The sequence below is a fragment of the Aspergillus stella-maris genome (assembly GCF_047715825.1).
Source record: "Aspergillus stella-maris strain CBS 113639 unplaced genomic scaffold BDV14scaffold_68, whole genome shotgun sequence".
Lineage (NCBI taxonomy): Eukaryota > Fungi > Ascomycota > Eurotiomycetes > Eurotiales > Aspergillaceae > Aspergillus > Aspergillus stella-maris.
The window spans coordinates 169109-180335 of record NW_027396862.1 but is presented as its reverse complement, the minus strand read 5'-3'; the positions used below and the strand labels follow the sequence as shown (position 1 = coordinate 180335).

General features: G+C 49.4%; 3 protein-coding genes across 3 annotated transcripts; 1 reads left to right on the top strand and 2 right to left on the bottom strand.

The window, feature by feature from the left end:
• Positions 1-763: 763 nt before the first annotated feature.
• Positions 764-5075, bottom strand: BDV14DRAFT_204051 (uncharacterized protein; the record flags this gene model as incomplete). Its single annotated transcript, XM_073774434.1, has 4 exons — positions 764-3285; positions 3345-4121; positions 4193-4412; positions 4482-5075. The coding sequence occupies 4 exons, from the start codon at positions 5073-5075 to the stop codon at positions 764-766; spliced, it is 4113 nt and encodes a 1370-aa protein (XP_073624167.1).
• Positions 5076-5744: 669 nt separating this feature from the next.
• Positions 5745-7492, top strand: BDV14DRAFT_181085 (acyl-CoA N-acyltransferase). The gene is made up of 2 exons (XM_073770005.1): positions 5745-6829; positions 6892-7492. Exons 1-2 carry the CDS (start codon positions 5768-5770, stop codon positions 7084-7086), a joined length of 1257 nt encoding a protein of 418 aa, XP_073624166.1. The 5' UTR covers positions 5745-5767; the 3' UTR covers positions 7087-7492.
• Positions 7493-8786: 1294 nt separating this feature from the next.
• On the bottom strand, positions 8787-10594 carry BDV14DRAFT_211269 (major facilitator superfamily domain-containing protein; the record flags this gene model as incomplete). Its single annotated transcript, XM_073776060.1, has 6 exons — positions 8787-9059; positions 9134-9466; positions 9537-9800; positions 9857-10112; positions 10175-10393; positions 10458-10594. 6 exons carry the CDS (start codon positions 10592-10594, stop codon positions 8787-8789), a joined length of 1482 nt encoding a protein of 493 aa, XP_073624165.1.
• Between the last annotated feature and the right edge of the window lie 633 nt (positions 10595-11227).

Sequence of the window (11227 nt, the reverse complement as noted above, 5' to 3'; positions counted from 1 at the left end):
GCGCAGCCCGTAGATCCTGAGTTTCCTTTGCAAGAATAGCAGCCCCATTAAGGGCTATTTTAAACCCTTTCACAAGCTGATTAAATGCTGTTTTTGTTAGACTGGGTGGACTCTGCGTACGATGTCGCAAGGGTTTTTTAATTGTAGATGCTTGCTTATCCAACTGCTTGAGACTGTATGAATAAGCGTGACCATGAAACGGTAGTAAGCCACGGCGTGGCCCAAGGAAATCATAGAGATATGCGCAGTTCCCCAGGCCATGAGTAGTGATTGACGGGAGCAAATACCCTCTCCGTCCTGACTATACAGCACCTCTGCAGAGTTGTTAGAGAAGGAAGATCTTTGGCTCGTTTATGATAGCAGCCGGGTTCTGTACGTACTAGGAACCCCATATTTTATGGTATATGCATCATGAGGGAGGGAATGGAAATAACCTTATTTAGACTCCCTGATTAAAGCTATTGTTGCTGCAGCTTGCGCCTACTTTCATGATAATTTAGAAAACTCCCCTATATAATACAAATCCCTATCATCCGTCTTGCCCTGATCCTCTTCTTTGCCTTAACAGCAATGTTTCTCGACTTTGCCTGTAAGATGCACATCACCATTTGTAGGTTGCAGTTTTTTATTCACATTTTTTGAATGTACTTCTTACAACCCTTGAGAGCGCCTGCTAGGTAGATCTATCCCAGCCCGTGCAATTAACCAACCGGCGTTTCGGAAATCGCGACCATCACTTGCAATATTATTGCACAAGAACAGGTTACCCTGAAAGCCCAAAAAGGCTTCCTGCAATCGGTGCAATCGGCCGGTCGGCTGTGTCTGTGTCTGAGTCTACAGCCTCATAATTTTCCAGCAATTCAACGATCTTGTCGTGACGGTTCATAGTCGCCCACATGAGCGGCGTATAGCCATAGTGGTCCTTCGCCGTAATATCCCCATACTTCTCCAGAAGGAGAGTCATAATCTCCACCTGTCCACTGGCAGCTGCACTGTGCAAGGGAGTTCCACCATAGCTAGACTCCCAGTTGACACTAGCGTCATATTCAAGGAGGAGTTGCACCATTTCTACATGGCCCTGGTCAACGGCCCGATGGAGCGGTGTCCCTCGGTACTCTCCGCCGCTCCATGAGTCGGCTTTGTTTTCAAGGAGAGCCCGGGCTACCTCGACGTGCCTATTTGCCGTTGCTTTGTGAAGAGGGGTGCCGCCGTATCTATCTGAGCAATTCACGTCGCACCCAGCTTCGAGAAGCTGTTTGACTAGTGAAAGGTGTCCGTTTCCGGCTGCGAGGTGTAGGGGTCGTTCCATGTCTATGTTCTCTGCTTCAATGTAGGCTCCGTTCTGGAGCAGTAGGCTGAATATTTCCTTTTCGCCATTTAGAGCGGCCTTGTGCAGTGCTGTTTCTCCGTACTCGTCGCTTGCCAGGTAATTGGCCCCATTCTCCAGGAGTATTTTCACGGCTTCTGTTCTCCGGTTGTCACAAGCGGTGAATAGCGGGAGAATATTCCTTTCCCCATCTGGGGTATCTATGTCGGTGCCTAGCTCAATCAAAACCCTCATGGCGGTGGTTTGACCGTTTGTTGCTGCCGTGGCTAATGCCTTGATCCGGAAAAAGGAGGAATTGCCAGAGATCTGGCCATAAGAGAAATTCTCACCAAGAATGTAGTGGGAGCAGTTGACCTTTTGCATCGCGGACTCAAATTCATTGAACTCTGCCTTCAGACAGGCCAGAGCTACAGTGTATTCTTCTGATCCTTCATACTCTTCCTCTGCTTCAGCTTCGAGCTTGTGAGCTTGGAGATACTTAATAGCATACGCCAAAAAAGGCCGATCGTCCAATAGCTTCACAAGCTTTTCATAGTCGCATTGTGTCCAGGAGTCAACACTGGTAGCAGCGTCATCAAGACCACCAGCTTCTAGAGCCGTCTGTGATAGAGAAATCATCAAGTACCGCAAACATATCGAGTATAATAAGAGATTGCTCGTTCCATGTTCGATGTCCAAGGGCTCTGCACTGCGCTCCTCGTTCAAGAGGAAATCTCTAACTGTTTCATGGAAGAGCTGCACATAAGAGCCGGTGACACTAAGAAGATCGCCACAACTGTGACGTATGCGTCTCTCAAAAGCCATATTGCGCTTTCGTTTGAGAGTATTGATGTTGTATTCAGAGCCTGGTTCAAGGACTGAGGGAACTGCAAACAAATCGCGTAGCTCGTGGAGGGTAAAGGGTCGTCGGGCAAATGAGACGCACATTAACAGCTTCCGGGCTTCTGCCGTAGCGAGTTCCTGTTCTGGCTTTGGGGTATTCTCATTGAGACGCTTGACGATTCGTTTGTATAAGTCTCCAAGCTCAGGCGGGAGCATCTCCTGCAGTCTTTCCAACTCGTCAGGACTCAATCCTTTTTCTTTATGCTGAAGCTTCACCTCACTTAGTACCAGTGAGACCCACGCAAATACGCCTGCCGCGTTCTCCATAATGTAGATCTTTAGATCGTCAACCTGAGATTGAGGTAGCCCGTCCTCGACGTTATCTTGATAAGTGATCTCCTCCAGCTCCTCCGTAACAAGAGCCTCAATATCTCCCCAATTTAGCTCCTGGAGCACCATTCGGAATTGGAGACTCCGACTTCCGTACTGCCTTGTACCCATATCTTTTTGTCTTAGTGGCCTAGTCGCTACCAGGGTTTTGATGATGCAAGTGCTATTGGAGCATATGTTCATCAGAAGGTCTAGAACACTCGATCTCCAATTAAACCCGTCGGTCTGTGATTCCGATTCATCCATTCCGTCCAAGAAGATGAATACTCTTTTCCCCAGGTTGAGGTGCTGCAATGAGTTCAGAATCTCTACCAGATCCTTCATCTCCCATTCGTGGATACCATGGCGCAGACGCCGACGATATATCTTTCTGAACAGTGGATACAGCTTGGTTAGCTCCTGCCGTAGAAGCTGGTATAGAATTGACTGAAGCATGACTTGATGGCTTGTTTCGAGAGCTCCACCACGGTATGAGTAGAAGAAATATGCGACGAGCGGACTGTCCATCTCATTGTCCATCGTTTGATGATCGGGAAGGAGGGTGTTCAGAATACGTTTCACCAGGGTTGATTTACCACTTCCTGGTTTACCTTCTATTAGAAGGAGGCTGGACGCTTCCACTTCGCGCCAGGCCATATAATCCTCGTTCGTCCATAGCCAGCTGCCGGTGTCTTCTCCAGCCCGAAATACCGAGTTAAACCTTTTGCTGTAGTCAAAGTTCACGACACGGAGGGACTGTAGACAGTCTATGTCTTTGTTAGAGAACAGCCTCAACGTGAACGTGTTGGAATGAATAGCCCCTTACCGTTAGCCTCTTTATCCTTTTCGATATACGGAATTTTTGGCAAGAAGCCCCAGGGTCCTGTTGCTGCCTGAGAGGTGTCAATCGGCCGAGATGTAAAGACGGTTTTGACCACGACGCCTAGGGGCTCGCTCCGCTTTTTGAGGGCGTCATGGAGATTCCATAAACATTCAATCAACCTGTACTTCTCTGTCCCCAAGTCATCAATGCCAGATACGATAATGCTGACATGAGTATCCGCCTCTGCTATTAGGGCGTAGAGGAGGATTTTGAAAGCGACCTTTGCCGCGAGATTACGTTGCTCAGTCTCGGCGTACTTCTTGGAAAGATCTTTGTAGAACTCCTCATAGGGATAGCGCCGGATGATATAGTGAATACGATCAAAATTTTGAGACAGAAGCTGGGCAATCAAGTTGCGAGCGATGAGAACAACTGAGTCTGTTTTGTGTTCCTCTATCGGGGGGCAATCATCTGAAGGAGGAAGGGGGTGGTAGATGGTGACTTCCGAACGTCCGTCGGCTGCTCGACTGAGTCGCTGCTTCCAAAGATACGACAAAACAAGTCCATTTTCTTTCAGAGTTTTGCTGCCAAGCCATATTATCGCACTTGATTGTTTTTGATCCCAAGTTTCGAAGTCAGGATGTTCGGAGAACCAGCTTAAATCCACCTCCGGTTGAGTCACCTCTTGTGGTGACCGTGCTTGATAGGCAGGTAATACCGATTCGGACAGGCCCAGAGCCTGCAGGTACTGCTCAACTGTGTTGGTACCTTGTGTCTCAACTAGATATCGACGAAATTAGCTTATTTTGGAACTGTCTTGCTCCAAGGGCCCAAACCAGCCGGTCACGTACCCCTGCTATCTCTCCGCACGGCCCTATAGTCCAATATACTCAGCGGGGTGTTTTTAGATTCTCGGATTGGCTTGAGATATTGAACAAGCTCCTTCTTGATCACCTTATAATTTTCGTCTCCGGCGCCCTTGAATCTGCACATGTCCATGTGATTGTCATTGATTCGAAAAGAAACCTCGACATCCCTGCGATTATAATGTGATGATGAGTCTGATACAACCTTTTGACGGGGATCAGCTTCTGAGTCTCGGAATTTCGTCATCTTTACTATCATGAAAATGACTCATACCTGCTTATTGAGAGGCCCTCCAACCGCTTTCGCCTCCTGGAAAGTGTAAATCATGAACTTCCTCCCCAGGGCATCTCGCTGCGCTATGATACCCTCGAAGTCCCTTTCTAGTCTCTGGAGGATCTCACTTTCGCGCGCCAGGTTCTGGACAATCCTTGTATTTACGCTGAACCCTAGCACGCCTGCGATATTTGCCAGTGCAGAACCCCACTGCGCAAAGTCAGAACCTCGATGCGGTGTTCCAAAGAACATCACCATCCGGCATTCCCTCGAAATTCGTCTCTGCGGATCATCCGGCTGGTGCAATGCAGATTCATTCAAGGCGCCCTTGACGAGAAGCCCCCCAAGGCTGTGCGCAATAAAAATCAGCGGCCGCTCTGGATATTCATGTCGCTCGCTGGTGAGTCTTGAAAGGAGGTCTTGCGAGTGTTGCGTGATAGTCGACAGGTTCAGCGTGCTGAAGAATCTGGCGACCTGGGATTCATAGCCGTATGTGAGGACTCGGACATCTGGAAAGTCACGAGCCAGCAAATCTGCTGGCCAGAAACAGCGTCCGGAGCTGGGGTTGTCGTCCACCCCTGGAGCTGGAGCCATATTCGACTGCCCGCTTGAAGATTTTTTGAGCCATCCCAGCGGTCTCTTGAAAGTCTTGAGCCGACTACTATGTATACCCCCTTCGGAAGTTATGTCTGAGAATTCCCGGTGGCTAGCTGGAGGGTAGGTCCAGGTTCTTTGTGAGTGTCCTCCAAGCCCATGGACAAAGACGATGTCGGCCACGATTTGGCGATCTGACGAAGCCTTACTTACTTCTGAGAGTCCCACTGCTGGTAGCCCAGACGGCGTATCATAGAAAACCGATTCGCTCATCTTCGTAGCAATGTTTGAGGGCTAATTCAGTCACCTTGGGAAGTTAGAAGCCAGTCATTATGCCGGAAGTGAGCACTTCGCTTGAAAATGACAGCCCTGGGTAGTATTCGATATAACAAGATACGATTCGTCCACGTTTCCCTCCGCCATCTAGCACCAGGGGTCTTCTTTGGGACCAATAATATGCAAAAGTCGGCTGTCGCTGATTCTCCGTTAGTCCTTGGCCAACGCTACGAAACGAACTTATTTCTTACATGCATCATGTAGCTTATCATTGATTCGGCTCTCACCGTGAAGATCGAGACCCCGGCCCCGCTGACAGTCCACCATTCATTTTAAAATAAACGAGATTGGCTGCCAGTCCCGCGCAGCACAGAATACAAACTCCCCAGCGCTCCCATCCAGCGCAATTGGGAACGATGGCCTTTTACAAATTCTGGCAAAACCAGCCGGTCCCCCAGTTTGACGACAGTCGCCGTTACGACGAGGGCCCGATTAAACTGTACGATCCAGAGGAGGTTTCCAGCGTCCCAGGTCCCTTGGCAGACGGGTACGAGTGGTCCAGTTTAGATGTCGATATCCCCGATCAACAGCACGAACTATACGATCTGCTAGCAGGTCACTACGTCGAGGATGACTATGGGTCCTTCCGGTTCGCGTACTCGATCCCCTTTCTTATGTGGGCATTGAAGCCCCCCGGTTGGAAACGCGACTGGCACGTTTGCGTCCGCAACACCGAAACAAAAACCCTAGTTGCCTTTCTCGCCGCTGTTCCAGCAATAATCAGTGTCCGCGGTCGACGCCTTCAGGTCGCCCAGATCGACTTTCTATGTATTCACCGAGAGCTCCGCTCGAGGCGACTAGCGCCAGCACTCATCCAGGAGGTAACGCGACGATGCGCGCTTGATGGGCTGCAACATGCCGTTTATACATCTGGCACGGTTCTGCCGCGACCTGTTAGCAGCTGCCGATATTTCCACCGGCCTTTGAACTGGGAGAAACTATATGACTTTGGATTCTCGCCGCTTCCCGGGGGCTCGACGGTGGCCACCGAAATTGCCAATTACTCCTTTCCGGACGATGCTCAGCCATTATCCAATATGCGATTGATGACTGCGGACGACGCAGTCGCCGTCTGTGATCTGCTCCAGCGGTACGTGCTGCGGTTCGACCTGATTCCTATTTTCGACGTTGAGGAAGTCAAACACTGGTTTCTTCAGGGGACTGAGCCCTTAGATGATGAGCAGCACCGCGTCGTTCGCACCTATGTGGTTGAGGATCCTGAGACCGGTGAAATCGCAGATATGCTCTCCTTCTCTACCCTTGAATCTATCTATCTGCAGGATGGTAAGCCTGTTGGCACAATCAAGGCTGCCTACCTTTATTATTATGCAACTGTGTCGGCATTCAGTGAAGTGAATGAGAATTTAGTCGAGAGATTGACTGAGCTTATCGAGAGTGCACTGGTTATAGCAAAGAGGGTAGGTAGAGGCTCTTACCTACATTATTGAAAGCAAAACTAAGAAAGTGTCTCCCAAAACAGACTCATCACGACGTCTTCAACGCCCTAACATTACAAGACAACACCCTCTTCATAGACAAGCTCAAGTTCCGCCCCGGGGACGGTGACTTGAATTACTATCTTTTCAATTACCGCGCAACGCCCATTCCAGGTGACATTCGACAACTCTCGACTAGCTCCCGGAGGCGTGGGGGCGTCGGACTTGTTTTGTTATGATGAGCCTTGTTCACTTGATCAAAAGCTTTGAAAGAATCTGTTCTCTTTCCCCTGAAACTAAAGCGCGAAACTTGTGCGGTAGTACTGAGAGTTATCCGGGGCAATGCAAAATACGTAGACAGTCGTTCGACCAGAAAGAGCTCCTTGCATCAAGTCAAGATGGTATCGTACCCGTGAAAGTGATGATCTGGCTTTGCTGAGACCTTGGCGTGGCTGCTGTTTCCGTCCCAGATGGAAGGGAGCGGGACGTTTGCCAGGATGCGACTGTGAGTACCACTTTGATTGTTCCTGGTGCCGCGGTTGTCTTTGTGGGAAAAAACATATACCAGCTGTTACTCAAAACTATATATCTTAAGTACGGCTGAGCGCACGGGATGCCCCATTTTCCACACCCTGTGGTCGTATGTACTTGCTTCTTTATAAGTTAGGGTTATATCATGAAGCCACTATCACCAAACGATCCCTTGATTAATCCACAAACTATCTCAAGGAACAGAAGCACAACGGCTGGAATCAAACACCAACCGTCCGCCTCGCCATCCTAGACCCAGGCCATGAGGACGAGCTCAATCGAGCTGCCTCACAATGGCCCATCCCCAGTTTCCAGAATCAAACCCTCCACCTACAACCAAACGTCACTCTGCATACCCAGCCAGCTCCATCTCCCACCAAAGTAGGCTACAAAATCAGCACCAACTCAACCTCAAAATTAACCTGGTCCTAGAGCATCCAAGAACCAATCGAATTAATTGGGTACACAAAACTTCGCCTTTGGGTCGAAGCCTCCGGACCAAGCGACATGGAACTCTCAATAACACTTGAGAAAACCGACCCCCAGGGAAAGTCCTACATTGTCTCATCAACAGGGTCCATACGCGTCTCAGCCCGGCATCTAGACCTTGCGCGCTCTACACCATCTGAGCCATACCAATCCTTCGACCGCGGGGAACTCCTTGCACTAGGCGAGATCGTCCCCGTTGAGATTGGCCTTTGGCCTATAGCCGTTCGCCTCCACTCGGGAGAGCACCTGAAGTTGACAGTTGCAGCGAATACCGTCGTTGCCTCAGATACAGAGTCTGGGTTTGGAGTTACGCCTGTGCCGGTGCCGATGGGACGTTTGATGCGAGGATGGATACTACTCTCACTGTTTTAGGTGGAACGGATGTTCTTGCTGAGGGTGCTGCTAGACACCGTGTTGATACACCGCTTAGTCGGAATAAGGGGTCTCATTTCTTTCATCTTGGTGGGGGTTTGATGGTTTTATTTTGCTGCCGCTGAATGTTACGGCGTCCCCGTGAGGAGCGTGAACATTTTTCCTTTCTCTTTTCTCGTGTTATTTCATCTTGAATTTCTCTATTCTTTTGGCATCTTTTTACATTAGCCATAAGGACGTGGAAAGGTTTATCTACTCGCCCTTGTACCTCCCAGCGGTAGGGACAGGATTTATTCCTCATTTTCGCCACTTTTCTATCCATTCACTACCTACCTACCGCGGTCTGTTGGATTGGGCTTTCAACATGTGCATTATGCTTTATATTCATTTCGCAGTGTATTAGTATCTTGAACTCTATTGGCAAACAATGTATTCATCTGAATTCCATTCCTACACTAAGGCTGCACCACCATGACTATAACTAAGCCCACTAAGCCGTCCCTTCTCCCCCTCTTCACAAAGCCGGGCAAATCCTGTCTACCCCCCCTCAATAAACATACCGAAACTGAACAATCTCCTTATCCGTCTTATCGAGAACAGCAGCATCCAGATCCTCCACCGTTGGATCGGCGTCAGCGTTGCCAAGCCGATCCCTTCGACGGTTCTCCCAGATAAGATAATACCTTAGTCCAAGGGAGAGCACAAAGCAAACACCAAAGCAAATCAACATAGCTAGGAAGCCCGAGGGATACGATGGTGCTTCGGAATCGAACATCAAGTGTGGACCGATGACGTTTCCTGTGCAGTAGCCGATGAAAATCTATATCAAAAGAACAGAAGTTAGATCCAGTTGTATAGCTTGTGAAAGGGAAGGTAAGATAATGTTGGAAATACCATAGCATTAACAGTAACCCTCTTCGTATAACCCCCCACATTCCCCGTCGACATCGCCAACGTCAACGGGAAATTTACACTATAAGCGCCCGCAAGACAGAACCCCATAAACCGTGCCCAAACATTATCAGGCGTAATCTGGCGGGCCATTGCGGCGCCCACGATGGAGAGCGCCGAATTCCATGCCATCCAGTATGTTCTGCTGTTATTGAACCAGGAGCAGCCGGCTGTTGAGAGGTGCACTAGGACGCCTTGCACGACATAGATGAGGATTTGCACGAGGAGCGTGTTGAGGGTGCTGAAGCCGAAGCCTTCGATTATTATTGACCCAAACTATAAGTATTCATTACTTGTTAGTATCGAGATAATAGAATCGGGTAGGGCCTGTGTCGCTCCAGCTTACGTTGGAAACACCGCCGTTGGGAATTGACCCTGCAACCTGGATGAAAACGAGCGCCCAGCATTTGACGTCTAGAAGAGCCTCGATGAACTGGTACATTTTGAACTCGTCATTCTTGATACCAGTCATATTCTCTTGAACTCGAATAACGGCTTTCCGGCGGTCTTCTTGGCTGAGGAATCGTGCGTTCGCGGGCGTATCAGGAAGGCAGTAGAGAAGGACAAAGGCCCATACTATAGTGATAGCGCCGAAGACAAGAAACACAGCCTGGAAGATGGGAAGTCAGAAGATGCCTATGAGTGAACCTAGGGCGGAACACCTGCCTTCCATTTAGCAATACTCTCCACATGCCCGATTCCATATGCGAGCAAGCCACCAAAAATACCAGCAATGGTAATTCCCTGAAACCAGATACCATGACGGAACGGTTGTTCAGATCTCTTATACCACATTGAAACGACGATACTCAGACCCGGTGCAATAGCGGCCTCGGTCGCGCCTAGGAAGAATCGCACTGCGAGTAGGCCTTTGTCGTTGAATGCGGTTGCGGTTAACATCAGGACGCCACCCCAGACGATGCTGGAAAGAAGTAGGTCAGCAAATTTGGATATTATTATGGGAAAACAGATATTAAGACGCACATCGAGATGGAAATCATCTTCCCAACAGGAAACCGCACGAGCAGGATCGCCGCTACATAAGACGCAGCGAGGTACCCGAAGTAGTAAATACTGCTTGCCCACGCGTAGTCCTCTCCCACCAGGTTCAGGTCCTCCTTGAGACCTAGAATCGCCGTGAAGCTCATGGCCGATTTGTCCAGGAACTGGAACATGTACGAAATTGCCATGACCGGGAGGAGGCTAGATTGCGATGCGATCAGTAACGAGATGATCAAGATCAATTGACTATGGAGGTAAAACGTACTAAAAGTCAATTCGGCGCAATAACCGCTTGTCTTCTGCCTTGGTAAGTGACTGGACTTGATCGTCCCCTGAAGCGACGTCTTTGAGCGTTTCATCCTGGTATGGCTCTTTGGTGTCGGTCGGTTGCTTGGTAGCCATTGTGGCGGAAAATAATGTCTTCGTTCGCAAGACTGCCTTGAAGAGATTGAAGTGCAGTTTGCGTTTAATGAAAAAATATTCTAGATGCAGGGCTCATTAGCCGGCTGGAAGAATATATACGGCGGGAAACCCTCACCCAACCAACCCTAACCTACCATATAGGAGGGGACCGTTATCACAAAAATGGAAGGATCGAGGCACCACTCCATGCCAAGAGTCTTATCAATGATCTTCCTCGTGTCCAGAGCTTAGACTAAGCGACCGTCGGCTGCACAGATAAAGAAGTTGGGGTAATTGTGCCCCAATCGCGTATGGTTTGCGGAGTCAAGTGGCACGACATCCTGGTGAATACGAACCTCGATCCTCCCCTCCGCTGTAACATCAAAGGGAATCCTCGACCTAAAGCAAATGGATCTGCAGTCTGCATCTGTTGGTCCTAGTCGCTCGCTGAGTGGGCGGAATGCGCCGCGGTCACGGAACGGGTGCTGGACCTGTCGAGTGAAAAAGGTCAAGTGCGATGAGGCAAGGCCCCAGTGTCGACGATGTCTCCGGCTAAAACTCCTCTGCGACTACTGTCCTCAGAGGAAAGCATGCAAGGCTGGGTTTCAAGTCGTTTCATCGCGTGGAGATCAT